At 35.3% G+C, this 18719-nt stretch overlaps 3 protein-coding genes across 3 annotated transcripts; all 3 read right to left on the reverse strand.

Moving 5' to 3' along the window:
- Positions 1-669: 669 nt before the first annotated feature.
- On the reverse strand, positions 670-2928 carry LOC103442496 (cyclin-B1-2-like). The gene is made up of 4 exons (XM_008381290.4): positions 2718-2928; positions 2493-2593; positions 1621-1718; positions 670-998 (listed from the first exon to the last, which is right to left on the reverse strand). Exons 1-4 carry the CDS (start codon positions 2841-2843, stop codon positions 898-900), a joined length of 426 nt encoding a protein of 141 aa, XP_008379512.2. The 5' UTR covers positions 2844-2928; the 3' UTR covers positions 670-897.
- Positions 2929-8852: 5924 nt separating this feature from the next.
- LOC103442868 (transcription factor DICHOTOMA) lies at positions 8853-10564 on the reverse strand. The gene is made up of 2 exons (XM_008381663.3): positions 9109-10564; positions 8853-9016 (listed from the first exon to the last, which is right to left on the reverse strand). Exon 1 carries the CDS (start codon positions 10327-10329, stop codon positions 9151-9153), a length of 1179 nt encoding a protein of 392 aa, XP_008379885.2. The 5' UTR covers positions 10330-10564; the 3' UTR covers positions 8853-9016; positions 9109-9150.
- Positions 10565-14261: 3697 nt separating this feature from the next.
- LOC103429063 (transcription factor TCP2-like) lies at positions 14262-15922 on the reverse strand. The gene is made up of 2 exons (XM_008367213.4): positions 14518-15922; positions 14262-14425 (listed from the first exon to the last, which is right to left on the reverse strand). Exon 1 carries the CDS (start codon positions 15742-15744, stop codon positions 14560-14562), a length of 1185 nt encoding a protein of 394 aa, XP_008365435.2. The 5' UTR covers positions 15745-15922; the 3' UTR covers positions 14262-14425; positions 14518-14559.
- Positions 15923-18719: the final 2797 nt, after the last annotated feature.

Here is an 18719-nt window from a genome sequence, read left to right on the forward strand (position 1 = left end):
TCAGTGACTTTTATAGCGCGAATGACATTCATATTGAGGGCTCAGTTTAGGACCGGTGTAGTAAGTAAGCATTTATGCTTATAAACGCTTTTTGTTTTTTACCATATCCATTAAATATTACATTGTAGTAGTATTATCTTCACTTGTAAACGATAAGTTTTAGATTCGATTTTTGCTAACAGCAAATTTGAAACACATTATTGCTAGCCCAATGTGAAACTTAACTCACTTCCCCATCCTTTAGTGTGGATAATAACGTTTGTTAAAAAAAAAGTGTTTTTACTATAAACTAAAATTCCAAGTGCTTTTTGTAAGAAAACACTTGGAAGTTCTTTTTGGAGAAGCATTGGACATGTGCTTCTCCACAAAATGCTCTCTACGAGCTAGAGATCTAGTGTTTACCTTTGCATCCGAGATTATGTGTTTGTATCCTCTCTCCCCTAATGTCGTTTGTGTCAACCGAAAAAAGTGTACACGTGCAATCTGATGTTCATATTGTACGTATTAAACAAGGGGAGGAGTGCAGAAAGAAAAAACGAGAGTGAACATCACCACTTCGTTTAAGATTGTTTTGATGAGCATGCTCAATCCTCCCATAAGCATTAGCAAAATCATCTGAGGTTAGGATTCTGGTAGAATCATTCACATGGCCACATGCAAGATCAAGAGTTGGAGCTAAATTTTCAAAATAAAATTGAAAGTACCAAATAGGGGAACTGTAATTGGATAGAAGATAACCCAATACTACTCCAAAGTAAATGTAACTCCACAATATCAATGTCTGGACCTTTCAACTCAGCGTGACAGACAATCACAATTTAAGAACAACATTGACACAAAAGTATAAATCCACCGCAAAGATACTAATCCTCTTCTTTCGGCAAGAAAGTACGAGGATCACATAAAGCTTGGGGCGACTGGACCCTTCAACAGCCCAAGGCGAACTTCCATTGCATGATGTGTGTCCACAGGCCGGAATGTTTCAGATTCACGGGGGTCTGCAATCAGGACAATGAAACATATAAGAAACCAACACAATCATACAATTAATGGGTTAAAAGAACGAAGCAACAGTTTGCGTTTCACTTGGTTAAAGAAAATTAGAACAATATGAACTGCTTTCTTCCTAAGTTTTACCATGATCGTTTAAACTTAGCTTCTATAAGAATGCAAGGTCTAAAATATATGCATACCAACTCAATTCCGAGGATTGGCATGGAATTAAAACGATATAAGCCAAATCTAGGGGTTTTCCACTCAAGAAGTTTTAACTCATTACTTGTTACTTAATGATCCATAATTGTAATATTAGCATCTTGAAGATGGAAAGAAATTAAAAGAAGAATCAAATTACAAAATTCCTAATGACATCAACCCTAATTAAAAACCAATTGATTAGAAGGAAAAAAAGGCTGCATGTTCGAAATTCATGAGGATTACTATGGATGTTTAAAAGAGAGAATTACAAGAGGACCCTGATTGGTGAGTTCTTTACAAAGAGGAACGTAAGAAGGCTCCGATTGTATCATAAACATTGAAGGAGTTCAAACAGAAACCATGAACAGTTAAAGCTTAGGATACCAATATTATCTACTTTGTATATGAAGAGTATTTTCTTACCATTCAGGTAATCCTCAAAGCCGAAATCATCCAATTTTCCGGTCATCGCCTCCAAACCCAGCATTGAGGAAGGAATTGGGCCAGCAGGCCTCTGAAATCTGCAGTTGTTTCAAAGAATAGAGTACAACTCAGATTTAAAGTCCATTACTGCATGTGATACAAAAAAAACATAGTCACTATAATAAGCAGCACATACAAATACATCCACGGTCAACCAACAATATATGAACTTCAACCTCAGACTAAAAGACAAAAGATTCTGTTAAGCTCTTGTTTTTTCACTCATACTCGGTCTGGATATCTGATACAACTAAAAAGTTAGCACAACAAATGTATAAAAACACCTCAAATTGATAGGGAACTGGTGTTTCCTTATCTATATGGCATAACTTGGATCGCAATCAGGCATGGTAAAGACATAATCCAGCCAGTTATAATCAACTCAATATAGAGGACACGAAAGAACATAGATCACAAATTCCCACCATCTTATTCCTGATTGAACCAGTTTTTTTGTCAATGAGTGAGAAATAACGACACAAACCGGGCACAACCTAAGAGCAAAAACTGCACAAGAGATTAACATCTGCACAGACAGAACCACCAACAAAGCTCTAATGCAAAACTTTCGTACTCGCAACCCTTATGATACAAAACCAACAATCCCACAACGATTCCAAACAAAACACACGACCTTGACCTTGTTTCGCAACAAGAAAGCGCAATAGACAAACATAACAAGAGAAAAAACCCTAACGTTTCAACATAGCAACACACGTTTACTTCTACTCAATTATAAAAAAAATAAGACAAACCCATTACAACAATTCACAAACAGAAGCCAGAATTCGACAAAAACACGAATCCCATACCGAGAAAGGATTTGCCTTTCGAGATCCATCTTCAATGGAAACGCACTTCCATAAGTGTACCCCAAGATTTTCCTATTTATCTGCTCCTGCGTTACCTTCGCCTAAAACCCAACAAACAAATAAACCCAAATAAACAAAATTTAATCACACATCTTCAATTCCAAACAAACAACAACAAAAACCAAGAGAGAGAAAGAGAGCAAGAGAGAGAGAGAGGGAAAATACCGATTCCAAAGCAGATTCGAGAGGGTGAGCGCCGACGAGGTCGCTCTTGACGCCGTGAAGTCCGAATCGAAGGGCGTCGTTCTGGATCCCTCCGATTTGGTGCTCGATTGTCTTCGGTGCCTCCATTTAGCTTTCTCTGGTTCTTCCTCTTCTTCTTCTTCTTCTTCTTCTTTTTCAGCAAGCAATGTGACTGCTACAAGTACAAATAGGTACTCTTTTCTCCCCCATTTAACTACGATTTTTGGGTTGGGTCAATTGGGCTTTAGCTACTACCTATGTGGGCTCAGTTGAGGCCCATTGTATTTAGTGTTGGGCCAGACGATTGTGGTTGTGTTTGCTTATATGGTCTGGTTATCCTATAGTCCTTGTGTAATTCTTTTTCTTTAATTTCATTTTCTGTCAATTCTGTGTAATTTGGGTGATCATTATGTTGATTTTTCCTATGGACAATATTTAACCCATTACTAGTCCAGATTCTGGGCTCGTTCTTTGGCAAAGATGCTTCTAAGAGAAGTGATTTTAATTGAAGCACGTTGAGTTTTTTTTTTTTAATTTTAAATAAAATTATAAGCACCTGTGAACAGAAAATAGTTAGAAGAGTTTTTGGTGATTGATACATGGTATTACAGTAAATGTTTCTTAATTTTTAAAACTCAATGGTTTGAGTTATCATTTTTCATGAGTGAAAAAAGTTCGAAGTTTAAATTCCAGAAGGATATGCGTTACCATTAGTCCATATGACTGGGTAAGAAAACTATGTTTGAAGTGTTTTCGAGTAAGAAAATCGAGTTTTGAGGAGCTTGCGTGTGAAGAACACATAAACACTTAATTTAGAAAAAAAGAAAAAGAAATCTTTAAGTTAACACTTCAGAGTTTCAGAGAAGCAAAGGGCATCAAAGAAATATCATAATGAAGAACATAAAAAGTGAATTCTATAGATGAGGAGTTTTTTCTCCGATTGAGCTCTTGTATAAAATGCATAATTGTTGGGGACTTTTTTTTCTTCTGATTTTCTAGGAAAGTAAATTAGTTGCTTCAGTTCAGCTTGAACTTCCAATCCTAAACCTAAAATCATGTGCAAACACAAATTTCCTGTAGCAAATGAAATAAGAACACGTATACAAAATAATTGTATTGTATTAATGTAAATGTAAGGTTGCAATCTCTGTTTACAAAGTTTCCTCTTATTCGTTCTCCGAAGATGTGTAGATGTGTGTTGTTGATTCGAGGGTTGCAATGACTTGATCTCGGATGAATGATTGCTGCAAGGATTTAGCTTGTGGTGATGGAAGAACCGGGAGAGTAGTAGTGCTTGATGATTCTTTATGGGTTTGACGAAAATCAGGGAGGGTTTTCCGAGTCTTCTTGATTATTTGGGGTTCGAGTGCTTGAGAGCTTCAGAGTTTCAAAGCTTCAACGTCTGGGCGTGAATGATTTTCTGGCCTGTTTCTTTGTCTTGGAGTCTCGTATTTATAAACTCTCAAAGCTTTGCTTATGGATGGATTTGACATTGATTGTGGGCTTGATTAATTGATAAAAGAAGCTTGACTCGATTTGTGGACCAATTCGTAATTTGACTCCATCAATTACATTTGATTTAATTAAATTAAAATCAAATAATTCTTTTCCGTCAAGTGTTGACACGTATCTTTCTTGATGATTTGTCTAAATTTGATGAGTCACATCCATGTGTACACTTGTGAGATGCATGACGTATGTCGCGTATGCCCTGACATATCGAAACTTTTAATGTATTGAAGAGTATTTGTTTCACCGAAATTTTAATGTCTACACTATGATGAAAGAACATAAAAGTGATCATGATGAAAATGAAAGCTATTCAGTGGCTACAGTGTTGCCCAGATCTCTTACCCACCTACTATCGATCAGCTAGCTTTCTGGTGCACCGTGTTTCCATATTTCCACATTTCCGGACTTCCAAAAGCAGATTCTGCTGGGTATTATATTAGATATGGGGTACTTCTGTGTACACTCGCTGAAAAGTCAGCAATTATTATATTAGATTTTGACATAAATCAATCGCTTTGCATTTGATATATGCAGAGAGAGACTAGGTCTCAGCTCTCTGGTACCAGTGTCCATAACCTTTCTGTCTCCAGTCCAGTTCGGCAGGGTTTTTTATGTATAAAAAACTGGTCATTGACGAACTACCAGTGCTGCCACTGTGTATTATGTATTGCCATGCCCAACTGATCGAAGGCGTGGTTTGAAGCTGTTGGAAATTATATATTATCTTTCATATTATAATATTTAATTTTTATATGAATGAAGAATAAGAGTTATGTATTATAGATGAATTCAAATTTATGAGTTGCGTCTGTTCGTTGAAATTTTAAGCAACAGTCACAATGTTTTAAAAATGATAGCTTGAGTTTTCTACAAACTCAAACATCCCACAAATCTAATGGACCGAAGAAAAGAGTTTTCTCCAATGTCTTTTATTATTTGTTAGTCAAAATTTGAGTCGTGTATTGAGAGTACAGAATATATGAAGTTTGTCAGAGTTCGAAGATTGAAGTGCTTTGACTTCCACTATTCTATGTACCTCACTCTCTGATTAACTCCAATGGCTGTTCTTGCATGAATCATATGAAGGCTCTCTCAGTTTCAGGTAACTTTCCACATTTATATCGTTATTTTTTTTGGTGAATTTGTTCTGTTTTTCTTTTCCACTAAGATTCGAACTGAACTTGGTTCTATCTTTTTCTGCTATCTTCACCCAGTTACCTGAATATATCGTCTCTTGATGTGTGGTGTTGTTTCGTAATTTTGATGATATTTCATTTGATCTGTCTGGTCTGTCTGGTCTCCGGTGAAAATATTTGATTTTCCAATGTTACTATGAAGAAAGGTGGCGGGAGAGAAATGAAGAAATTAAAACAAAATTTTGAAGGTGAAAAAAGAAGAAGACAACAATAAAACCAATAACAAAAATGAAATGGTTAATAAATGAAAACGGGCACTCAGTTTTCAATTTTTTGTTTTTAATTTTCTCTGAAAACTTGTTTGATAAATATTTTCATGAAAATTAGAAACAAAAATTAAGCTAAAATTTGAAATCTAAACAAAGTAGCTTTTAGTTTTTCAAAAACTAAAAGTGAAAAGATTATTAAACAACAAAGATTCACTTGTGGTGAAACTGCAAGACGCTCGATTAAGCATATCTAAAACTACGTTAATGAAACTTTATTTGTCAACTATAAGATGGTGAAAAGACATCTTTGTTCACAACAAAAATGTTAAAGACAGTAATGTAATTTCACAAGGCAAAATTTTTCTTTTTTTTTAATCCTCACCTACATGTAATGTTATCATTTCTAACCTCTCTCTTTCGATTTTAACAACAAAAGTAAAAAAAATTCACACTTTGTGTGTAGGCATATACTAGTACATGTATAACTAGAGAGTAGATAATGTTCTCTTTCGAAGTAGCAACCATGATCGATCATAGTTTTTAATACATATATAATAAAAGAGTAATTCTAGAGAAATCATATATATACACCATATTAGTATATTATATGATGTGGCAAATGATGTCTACAACAAAAATCCAAAGAGATAAACTCTTTAATTGACATGTACACGTCACTTGTCATATAAAATGGTAAACAAATGTGATACAACAATATGGCTTCCATAACATTAGAACAATGATATACAAAGAGTGGAGATTTAGGAAAAGTCACACAATGAGTTGATTATTATATTTTGAACTTACCATCTATATAATCAGTCAAACCTGAGATATTTGATTTACTAGTGAAGAAAAATACACTAAATTGGTGACCACACTACTCTCTTACTTCTTAGAAGTGCTATCTATTGACTCACTGTAGACAGTCAGATCTAAAAATAAAAAATTAGATGACATACTTCCTAAATGTCTAGGGCTAGCTAGCTTGAGAAAGGGGGGAAGGAAGGACAGGGGAAGCTAGGGTAGATGGGAAGACAGATACATGCACGCTTAAACGATTTTCATGATCCTCTATCTACACTTCTTTTCAGTTTCTCTAGCAATTTAACTTCAAGCTAAACTAGTACGAACTAAAATTAGGTTGTGTTCCCAGATCAGGATACAGAGATCAAACTTCAAAATATCTTGGTAAACCTCTTACCGCACGTGATATTGCTAGTGGAAATATCTCCATGTATGTACGTGTGTAACATATAATTAGAGCTTTAGCAATTTCCTTACGGAGCGATTAAATACAGGACCATGAATTTAATGAATTTGACCCATTGAAATACTATATATGTACATTATAACTTCAAAACATAAATGTTGTATTTATATGTGTGCGTTTTTTAATGCATTTCATAATAGAAACTAGCTGATGAGCACATACTCTGTGTGTGTGTGAACAATTTCATTTTATTTTTTTGTTTTTTTATTAAGGAGTGTGATTAGTTTTTAAAATTTTAAAAAGAGTATGAAAAAATGATGGTATGACAATTTCACTTAATAAGTGCATATTTTATCTAAATATTACATAATTACTATTTTGTCCTCCTTATGTAAATATTGTGTATCAAAAGTGAGGGTAAAATAGAAAAAATAGGGATATGATTATCATTTTCTCAAAAGATACTAAATTACTATTGTGCCCTCATTATGTAAGTATTGTGTATCAAAAGTGAGGGCAAAACGGGAAAAATGGGATAAAAAGTTAACAAGGAGGGTTCTCTTAATAGTAATAATAATAATATATAGATATAGACAACATAACCAGCTCCAGGAAGAGAAAACAGGAAACATCGTCAATCTTCAAAATAAATGCATATATATGTAAACATGAGAAAGAACAATATCTAATTCTCCGCACAGGATTAACTTATTCGGTATAAGTTTTTTTTTTTTTTTCTCATGTGCAAATTAAAGAGAGCTTTATAAGTAGATTAAAAATTGTGTTTTGAACTATTACAACATCAAAGATTTCCCAGCCAAAGAAAAAGAAAACCATTGCCAGGGCCACCGTTTTTGCCAAATTTTCTCCTTACTAAAATACTTTAGTTATACACATGCGATCAGTATCTTGAATAAATTTTTTACACAATTCATAAAGAACAAAATTCGGTGAGGGCATCGTTATCCTTGGACCTTGACTATATTGTTTACCAAGATTTGTTTGATTATTCTTCCACAAACTTCTTAATCAAAGCATAAACATGTTCATCACACACCTTGTGCAATAGTCCATCTGGCTAGCTGTTGAATACTAATATATCCATATCAATTCGATCGACAAGAAGCTATAGCCTATATATTACTGCGAAATTCAAGATATTGCAATTAGCCAAGAAAGTGCATGCAAATCTGCATAACTAACCTAGCAGCAAGTATTAACTGTTTCCATGGAAATCTGGCTTACTTTTATGAGATTGCTACAGTCTTGCTTAATTTCCAAGGAGCCTTTAGCATAACAAGCTAGGAAGGAGGAAATAAAACCAGAAACAAAGGGGAATAGAAATTTCACATTCCTCATCCCACAGATCTGCTATAAACCTTTCCACCTTGGAAAAGAAACCACAATTCGATAGGCATCCATTTTTAATTGTATGAATTGGGTGAAATCCATGACAAATATCAAACAGGGAACAAGTATCATGTAATATTTATCAAACAGGGAACAACTATCAGGTGATATTTATTTTTTATCAAATAGGGAACAACTATCATGTAATATTGGTCATGATGAATCCCATTACAGCAAGCATGTTCATCAAGTATCTCCTGGCACTGTTCCTTTTCTTTGAAGATATCACTAGTTAAATCAGATACCAATTGTCAGAACATGAATATATACCCTATGTGGTGAGTTTGATTGTTTATAGCATATCTATCCCCGCTTAAATTGTACCTTTTTAAAATTAGAACAGAAATGTTTACATCATAAGTTAAAACAAAACAAAAAAAGACGTTATAACTAATTAACAAATATCTCATCAATGTCATCAGTATTAGTCATTTGTTGTTTTCACCAGGGATGTGGTTTTGACATAAATCAATGCATGCTTGTAGGGGTCTATATGTAATTCTGATCCAGTACTAGTTATATGCATTGCTAAGGAAACCTATCTTCAATTGGATCATTATGGTAACTCTTGAGGAGCTGAAAAACAGTGGAACAGGTGACTCAATAGATATATTAATGTGCAATCAAAGAAATACATGAACAAAAATCTAGCTTACTTCTTTGATCGAAGTTAATAATTTGGAAGATAATCAATAAATTCGCCGGATAATTCCACAATTAGGCCTCCCAAGATTTCAGTTCCTGCAGATTGACATCTTAATCATTAAATCTGGAATCGAAAAATAAATAATTAAGGAGAGGCATGGCTACAATAGATATGTGTATATGTATACCAGTGGAAATTAAGATTGATGGTGGCGATGGCACAATTAATGCTAGGGCATTGGGAAAGCGCCATTGATGTCCCAATTTTGAGAAGCATTGGGAAATTGGAGGTGGCTGTTGCTGGAACTCTGATCAGTAGTATTATAATTGGAAACTACTGATGAAAATGACTTCATTTTGTTTCTTTTGATCAAAGCAGATTGATCCTCCTCGTGACGATGATGGTGATGAGCTTGATTAGCCAAGAGGGATCCCAGTTCTTGATTCACACGATGATCTCCAAAATTAACCTTCGACGAGGATGAGATGTTTGTTTCGTGCTCATCAAGCTGCTCAATCAATAAGTTCAATTGGTTCAACATCTGATGAGGCCTCCTACTAGTAGTGCACATCTTTTTCTCTCTTGTCCTTTCCCTTGCCTTTGCTCTTGCCTTTGCCCTCGACTCTTTCGCAACATAAGCTCCAGCAGATTTAGATTCGCTCAACTTCTTCATCATCACCATCTCTTTTTCTTTGCTCAATACATGGTTTTCCACCTCGTTTATGTCCGAAACAACCTCGTCGCACTCGGAAGTGGAAGACAAACTCTTGGACCGCTCAGAACTGCAGCTCAAGTTCTTCTTCTGTGTTCCGAGATCCCTGATGGCCTTTCTGGACTTTTTTAGTAGCCACTCGATGGTTTTACTTGCCCTGTCAAGCCCTAGCAGGTCTTGGAGGTCAAAGAACTGACGGGCAACGTTGAGGGAGAGCCTCACCCTACGGTCCCTCAAACCCTGAGCGGTGAAGATCTTGCTGTGCCGGTCTTTCTTCATCTCGGCCGGTGCTACTACTAAATCTTCCCTAGAAGAATGAAGAAAATAAGGAATAATATTATCATTACTAATGCTACCATAGTTACTATGGTAGTACTGATGATGATGAAGATGATCTCCACAAGAGGATGATATGGTAGAGTTTATAATACCAGGCACAGTGTTTGATGAAACTCCCAAATGGGTTAGGGTTTGATGAGAAGGAGGCGCCATTAAAGCAATATTTTGGTGTGAAAATTGACCAGAGAGGGGATCAGGAATGTGATGAAGGAAAGTGTCTCCGGTGCAGGTTTCTAGGTTTGCACAAGGAGGAGGAGGAGGAGGAGGAGGGTAATTTGAAGAAGAAGAAGAAGAAAAGGGAAAGTTATGTTGAAAAGGAATTACAGTATTACTATTATAACTGGAGGATGAAAACATGATTTCTTTTTCCTCGGGCTGTTAGGCAGTCCTTATACAATATAATACCTTTGTTAAGAGAGCCTCTTCTTCTTTTGAACACTAGAAAGAAATTATCCTAATTTCGAACAGGTAAAGAGAGCTTCTTCATACCCATTGAACTTCTCAAGACTTCGCTTTTCATACTCACTTTCTCACTGCAACTTCAGATCCATCTGTGTTCTTAAAAAGAAGATCAAGGGGAGTGAGCTCTGCTGTGAAAGATGCATGGTACCGGATATATAAACACGGAAGCACTAATAAGTGGGGGATTGATTTGTTTGTGTTGGAGACATCTGAAAGATGGGTTTTTGGCTGTTTCTGCTGTTCTTCCTTTCTCTTGTTTTTGTTTTTGTTTTGTTTTTTTTTTTTTCCGGTGTACTGTTTCTTGGGCAAAGTCTTGAAGGTACAATATTTGGAATAAGCAATAAGGATCTTCTCCGGATCCTCTTGGTAAGGATCTCGGGAGTCAAATATTTTGTTATCGTAAATTATGTGGTAAAAAATTATTTAAAATTGAATACAAACAAATAAGAAAAATTGATTTCACAATATACGATAAATAAATATGATTTACGAATTTTCGAAATTCTCACAAAAATGATCGGATTCCAATTTTTGGGTTTCATTGAGGGTGATGTGTCACCGGACATGTAAGGCGCAAAATATGTGGGTTTGTGCCACTTAATGTGGAAATACCATACCCAACCAAAACTGATGGGAAATTTGACAACCCAACTTTTAGACCCGTTAAAATTTCCAGAAAAGGGCAAGACCACATTTCATTAACTAGGGTTAGGTTAGGCAATACCTCAGCCTAGATAATAATTTCCAAGCACATTTTTTTCTCTTTCTACATGGTTCAGGTAGTTTTTCTGACTTAATTTTTATTTATTTATTCAATTTAAAGATCAAAATAGAGGAATGTATAAGAGGAAAAAAAATTCTTATAAAAAAATGTAAGAGAAGAAAAAAAAAAAAGACTGGAAATCATTCCCCAACTAGATAATGCCTCTTGAAGAATTTGAAAATCAAAATGGCGTAAGCTTCTTATGGCGCGTTTACTAATCCGTAATCAGATTGAGAGGAATTGAATTGAGGAGGAATTGAATTACGGAGGAATTGGAATGAGGTGGAAGTAGAATCAGATTCTTGTTGAAGTTGTTTACTAAAACTGTCTGGAATCGAAGAAGAATGATGTTGGTTCTATATAAGTTGTTTACTAATTCACTGGAATCAGAATTAAAACTAGCTTGATTACTAAATTGCCCTTATATAAATAAATTATTTTTATACTAATTAATCAAACTAATTTTAGATACCAAAATTTATCTATATAAAACTAATTAAAGAGGTTTCTTTTTGTACCCAAAACCCTTGTGTCTGTCTCTGTCTCCTCCACACTGGCCTTTCATCCTAAAGGCCTTATTTCCCCAGTCGCAACAACCCTCCCCCATCCCCGCCTTTCCTTGCCCTCCACCCCACTTACCCCCATAGCCACCGCCCCTAGCCCCAATTTCTGAAACCCTCTATCTCTCTCCTCCGTGCCCTCCCTCTTCGCTTTCTCGGTTACTCCCGCGATGGTTCACAACGCTGTTCAATCCAATGCGTCTGTGAAAGCCGGTGAGTGGGTCAAAGTTTAGAGATCTCATATATGCTTCCTGAGCGGGTCGCCTACTACTGATCGTAGTGGGTATGATGTTTGGCTGATGGGTTATTTTTTTTTTTCTTTTCATTTTCTCTAAATTTGAAATTTTGATTGTTGAAGTTGAGGATGGGTGTGATAATTCTACATATGGTGGCTGTTATATTTGTGGTTGATTAGGGAAAGACAGAAGAGAGGGTGGTCTAGGGTTGCAGAAAACTGCAATGAGTGTTTCGGAATTAGAAAAAAAGTATGGGGGTAATATTGGTACAAAAGATGGATTCCTGATAGGCTTCATTTCGAGGAATTCAATTACCACCTCAATGTCAAGAATTGAATTTCGGAAGTTTGGGGAATCTGATTCCCCAAATCAAGTGGGTCCCATGCACTTTTTTCATTCCCAGGTGTTAGTAAACAGAGGAATGATCAGGAATGTGGATTGATTCCCATTCCTCCATACCCATTCCCTATATGTAAACGCGCCATTATTGTAGGTGGGATATACTTCTTTTTTGCTCTTTTATTTGTCAATTAAGCATCATCTTGCGACATGATGAAATGGTATTTTAATTTTAATATGTTAATTATTATTGATGTTAATATAACACGTAGTCTCTCTGATTCATTACGTATCATAAGAATCGTGTATACACAAAAGTTTCTCCATTGTTGACAGATAAATTAATCTAACATATACTCTTGGGTTCGTACTTCTTAAAAGGGAGCCTAATTCATTATGACCATTACAAACAGAGGAAGCCTTTAAAGGAAGGGATCTTCATTTTTTTTCTTCTTATAAAAGTGGGGATTAGTTGTGGGGTCCACACGATATCGAATTTTAACAATCTGAACTATTTATTTTTCAAGTTGCACCTCATAGATCATCCTTGCAAAATATTAACCAAAACAAAAATATTTAAGACATCTAATTGGGTTAAAAATAATTAACGAATACTTTGTTATATAAGAATGATCTTCATAATTATATTGGCAAATGATTTTGGATTGAATTGAATTTTTGTAAGGATGATCTATGAATCGAGACTTACAAATTAGACGGTTCAGATTATTGAAGTTCGATGTCGAGTGGATTCCACACCCAGTCCCCACTTTTTGTAAAAAATAGAGATCCCTTTGCATAAATGGCATGTACAAACATATATTCTGTATTTGTCATACAAATATTAAGCATGCAAACGATCAAAGCTTTCTATTTATTTGGAAAAGAAAAAACTAATGAATCTTTAGGTTTACCAAGATTTGTTTGATTATTCTTCCACAAACTTCTTAATCAAAGCATAAACATGTTCATCACACACCTTGTGCAATAGTCCACCTGGCTAGCTGTTGAATACTAATATATCCTTATCAATTCGATCGACAAGAAGCTATAGCCTTATATATTACTGTGAAATTCAAGATATTGCAATTAGCCAAGAAATTGCATGCAAATCTGCACAACTAACCTAGCAGCAAGTATTAACTATTTCCATGGAAATCTGGCTTACTTTTATGAGATTGCTACAGTCTTGCTTAATTTCCAAGGAGCCTTTAGCATAACAAGCTAGGAAGGAGGAAATAAAACCAGAAACAAAGGGGAATAGAAATTTCACATTCCTCATCCCATAAATCTGCTATAAACCTTTTCACCTTGGAAAAGAAACCATAATTCGATAGGCATCCATCTTTAATTTTATGGTTGTTGTAGTAAAGATGAATTGTGCGAAATCCATGACAAATATCAAACAGGGAACAAGTATCATGTAATATTTATCAAACAGGGAACAACTATTAGGTGATATTTATTTTTTATCAAACAGGGAACAACTATCATGTAATATTGGTCATGATGAATCCCATTACAGCAAGCATGTTCATCAAGTATCTCCTGGCACTGTTCCTTTTCTTTGAAGATATCACTAGTTAAATCAGATACCAATTGTCAGAACATGAATATATACCCTATGTGGTGAGTTTGATTGTTTATAGCATATCTATCCCCGCTTAAATTGTACCTTTTTAAAATTAGAACAGAAATGTTTACATCATAAGTTAAAACAAAACAAAAAAAAGACGTTATAACTAATTAACAAATATCTCATCAATGTCATCAGTATTAGTCATTTGTTGTTTTCACCAGGGATGTGGTTTTGACATAAATCAATGCATGCTTGTAGGGGTCTATATGTAATTCTGATCCAGTACTAGTTATATGCATTGCTAAGGAAACCTATCTTCAATTGGATCATTATGGTAACTCTTGAGGAGCTGAAAAACAGTGGAACAGGTGACTCAATAGATATATTAATGTGCAATCAAAGAAATACATGAACAAAAATCTAGCTTACTTCTTTGATCGAAGTTAATAATTTGGAAGATAATCAATAAATTCGCCGGATAATTCCACAATTAGGCCTCCCAAGATTTCAGTTCCTGCAGATTGACATCTTAATCATTAAATCTGGAATCGAAAAATAAATAATTAAGGAGAGGCATGGCTACAATAGATATGTGTATATGTATACCAGTGGAAATTAAGATTGATGGTGGCGATGGCACAATTAATGCTAGGGCATTGGGAAAGCGCCATTGATGTCCCAATTTTGAGAAGCATTGGGAAATTGGAGGTGGCTATTGCTGGAACTCTGATCAGTAGTATTATAATTGGAAACTACTGATGAAAATGACTTCATTTTGTTTCTTTTGATCAAAGCAGATTGATCCTCCTCGTGACGATGATGGTGATGAGCTTGATTAGCCAAGAGGGATCCCAGTTCTTGATTCACACGATGATCTCCAAAATTAACCTTCGACGAGGATGAGATGTTTGTTTCGTGATCATCAAGCTGCTCAATCAATAAGTTCAATTGGTTCAACATCTGATGAGGCCTCCTACTAGTAGTGCACATCTTTTTCTCTCTTGTCCTTTCCCTTGCCTTTGCTCTTGCCTTTGCCCTCGACTCTTTCGCAACATAAGCTCCAGCAGATTTAGATTCGCTCAACTTCTTCATCATCACCATCTCTTTTTCTTTGCTCAATACATGGTTTTCCACCTCGTTTATGTCCGAAACAACCTCGTCGCACTCGGAAGTGGAAGACAAACTCTTGGACCGCTCAGAACTGCAGCTCAAGTTCTTCTTCTGTGTTCCGAGATCCCTGATGGCCTTTCTGGACTTTTTTAGTAGCCACTCGATGGTTTTACTTGCCCTGTCAAGCCCTAGCAGGTCTTGGAGGTCAAAGAACTGACGGGCAACGTTGAGGGAGAGCCTCACCCTACGGTCCCTCAAACCCTGAGCGGTGAAGATCTTGCTGTGCCGGTCTTTCTTCATCTCGGCCGGTGCTACTACTAAATCTTCCCTAGAAGAATGAAGAAAATAAGGAATAATATTATCATTACTAATGCTACCATAGTTACTATGGTAGTACTGATGATGATGAAGATGATCTCCACAAGAGGATGATATGGTAGAGTTTATAATACCAGGCACAGTGTTTGATGAAACTCCCAAATGGGTTAGGGTTTGATGAGAAGGAGGCGCCATTAAAGCAATATTTTGGTGTGAAAATTGACCAGAGAGAGGATCAGGAATGTGATGAAGGAAAGTGTCTCCGGTGCAAGTTTCTAGGTTTGCACAAGGAGGAGGAGGAGGAGGAGGAGGAGGAGGGTAATTTGAAGAAGAAGAAGAAGAAAAGGGAAAGTTATGTTGAAAAGGAATTACAGTATTACTATTATAACTGGAAGATGAAAACATGATTTCTTTTTCCTCGGGCTGTTAGGCAGTCCTTATACAATATAATACCTTTGTTAAGAGAGCCTCTTCTTCTTTTGAACACTAGAAAGAAATTATCCTAATTTCGAACAGGTAAAGAGAGCTTCTTCATACCCATTGAACTTCTCAAGACTTCGCTTTTCATACTCACTTTCTCACTGCAACTTCAGATCCATCTGTGTTCTTAAAAAGAAGATCAAGGGGAGTGAGCTCTGCTGTGAAAGATGCATGGTATCGGATATATAAACACGGAAGCTCTAATAAGTGGGGGATTGATTTGTTTGTGTTGGAGACATCTGAAAGATGGGTTTTTGGCTGTTTCTGCTGTTCTTCCTCTCTCTTGTTTTTTTTTTTGTTTTTTTGTTTTTTTTTTCCGGTGTACTGTTTCTTGGGCAAAGTCTTGAAGGTACAATATTTGGAATAAGCAATAAGGATCCGGAGAATCTCGGGAATCCACGTATTTTGTCTATTTATGGTACATCGTATGATAAAAATTATTTAAAATTAAATATTAAAAAGTTAATTTCACGATATAGGATGAACAAATACGATTTACGAATTTTCGAAATCTTCACAAAGACGATCTGAATTCCAATTTTTGGTTTTCATTGAGGGTGATGTGTCACCGGACATGTAAGGCGCAAAATATGTGGGTTTGTGCCACTTAATGTGGAAATACCATACCCACCCAAAACTGATGGGAAATTTGACAACCCAACTTTTAGACCCGTTAAAATTTCCAGAAAAGGGCAAGACCACATTTAATTAACTAGGGTTAGGTTAGGCAATACCTCAGCCTAGATAATAATTTCCAAGCACATTTTTTCTCTTTCTACATGGTTCAAATAATTTTTCTGACTTAATTTTTATTTATTTATTCAATTTAAAGATCAAAATAGAGGAATGTATAAGAGGAAAAAAGACTCTTATAAAAAAATGCAAGAGAAAAAAAAAAAGACTGGAAATCATTCCCCAACTAGATAATGCCTCGTGTAGAATTTGAAAATAATAAAGTAAACAACAATTTTGGCGTAAGCTTCTTATTGTAGGTGGGATATACATCATTTTTGCTCTTTTATTTTTCAATTAAGCATCATCTTGCGACATGATGAAATGGTATTTTAATTTTAATATGTTAATTATTATTGGTGTTAATATAACACGTAGTCTCTCTAATTCATTACGTATCATAAGAATTGTGTATACACAAAAGTTTCTCCATTGTTGACAGATAAATTAATCTAACATATACTCTTGGGTCAGTACTTGTTAAAAGGGAGCCTAATTCATTATGACCATTACAAACAGAGGAAGTCTTTAAAGGAATGGATCTTCATTTTTTTTTTCTTATAAAAGTGGGGATTAATTGTGGGGTCCACACGATATTGAATTTTAACAATCTGAACTATTTATTTTTCAAGTTGCACCTCATAGATCATTCTTGCATAATATTAGCCAAATCAAAAATATTTAAGACATTTAATTGGGTTAAAAAAAATTTACAAATACTTTGTTATATAAGAAACAACAAAATTTTATCTTCATAATTATATTAGCAAATGATTTTGGATTGAATTGAATTTTTGTAAGGATGATCTATGAATCGAGAATTACAAACTAGACTGTTCGGATTATTGAAGTTCGATGTCGAGTGGGTCTCACACCTAGTCCCCACTTTTTGGAAAAAATAGAGATCTCTTTGCATAAATGGCATGTACAAACATATATTCTGTATTTGTCATACAAATATTAAGCATGCAAACGATCAAAGCTTTCTATTTACTTGGAAAAGAAAAAACTAATGAATCTTTAGGTTTTCCAAGCTGCTGGATGTGGTGGCCTTGTATATGGAAATTGCGCTTGCACATGCTTTTGTCTTTTACCCAGCAATAGAAGCAGCAAGTAGTGTTGTCGAGGAAGGAAGGCTTTTTGACATCCCATCTAGGGTCGCTTTCACCCTCTTTTTAAGTAGAATATAAGGTGGAAAGTAAAGGAGGATTGGTGGAAAAACAAGTAGGGTTCATTTGGGGTGTTGCCCTAGCTAGTGGAACGTGTTAGCTTAACTAAACCATCAGAGCATTTCCACCCATGAAATTTTGCCATGGCCAAATCCAAAATCCACTCCAAAACCCATTCCACCCACTCCTCCAAGCCAGCCATGGTTGAGCCTTTGCAGCAGCCTTGACAAATCTAGCCCCTAGTCCATGGTAGTTACTATTTACAATTGGTGGAGAGTAACATAATCGCAGCAACTTATTCAAAATTAATCTCATTCGTTGAATAATTAGTAAATCTCATGACAGTCACTAATTTATAATGGATGGAAAATGATAAAAGACAAGCTTAAAACATTTACTATATAAGTGAATAGTAACTACCACGCCTATTTGTAAACTCAAATCCATCAAATGGGTGAAAATGCTCTCAGGCATGGATTTCATTTAAACTAAAAGCGACATTGGCATGTTTCAATAGTTGGTGTGGCAGTTACACTATCCATGCATGTTGGCAGATTTTGTCTTTGGTTTCCGATCCACGAATTTTATTTCGGACTTCATATTTGAAGACTGTAATTGTGTTTAGACTTGAGATCATCTTCAACCTTTGGGTTAAAATCTAAAAATTTTAACCTAGAAATATGTTTTCTACTCCAACTCTTTTGGGTTAATTTTTTGTCTAAGATTATTAAAGAATGAATTTAGGATTCTTAAAGTAACTTTAAAAAAAAAATTATGTAGACCATCATAATTTAATTTTATAAATAAATTGGGATAGGTTTAAAACCTAAAATTTGAGTTTTACTCCAAGGATTGTAGGTCTTAGGCGTTGATACCGCCGTGTACTCTCCCTCTTTCTCTTATCAATGAATTGAATATTTCAGTTTAAAAAAAAGAAGTTGGTGTGGCAATAACTTATCAAAATGATTCAGAAAATGATGAACAAAGTTGTTGATGCAC

Source organism: Malus domestica, chromosome 09 (genome assembly GCF_042453785.1).
Source record: "Malus domestica chromosome 09, GDT2T_hap1".
NCBI lineage: Eukaryota > Viridiplantae > Streptophyta > Magnoliopsida > Rosales > Rosaceae > Malus > Malus domestica.

Bases quoted from the DNA above. Each gene is read 5' to 3' on its own strand.
- LOC103429063 (XM_008367213.4), bottom strand. From the start codon at position 15,744: ATGTTTTCATCTTCCAGTTATAATAGTAATACTGTAATTCCTTTTCAA.
- LOC103442496 (XM_008381290.4), bottom strand. From the start codon at position 2,843: ATGGAGGCACCGAAGACAATCGAGCACCAAATCGGAGGGATCCAGAAC. The intron at 1,719-2,492 runs GTATGGGATTCG...AAACAACTGCAG, and splicing joins GAAAGGCAAATCCTTTCTCG to ATTTCAGAGGCCTGCTGGCC. The intron at 999-1,620 runs GTAAGAAAATAC...TCCTGATTGCAG, and splicing joins CTTTGAGGATTACCTGAATG to ACCCCCGTGAATCTGAAACA.
- LOC103442868 (XM_008381663.3), bottom strand. From the start codon at position 10,329: ATGTTTTCATCCTCCAGTTATAATAGTAATACTGTAATTCCTTTTCAA.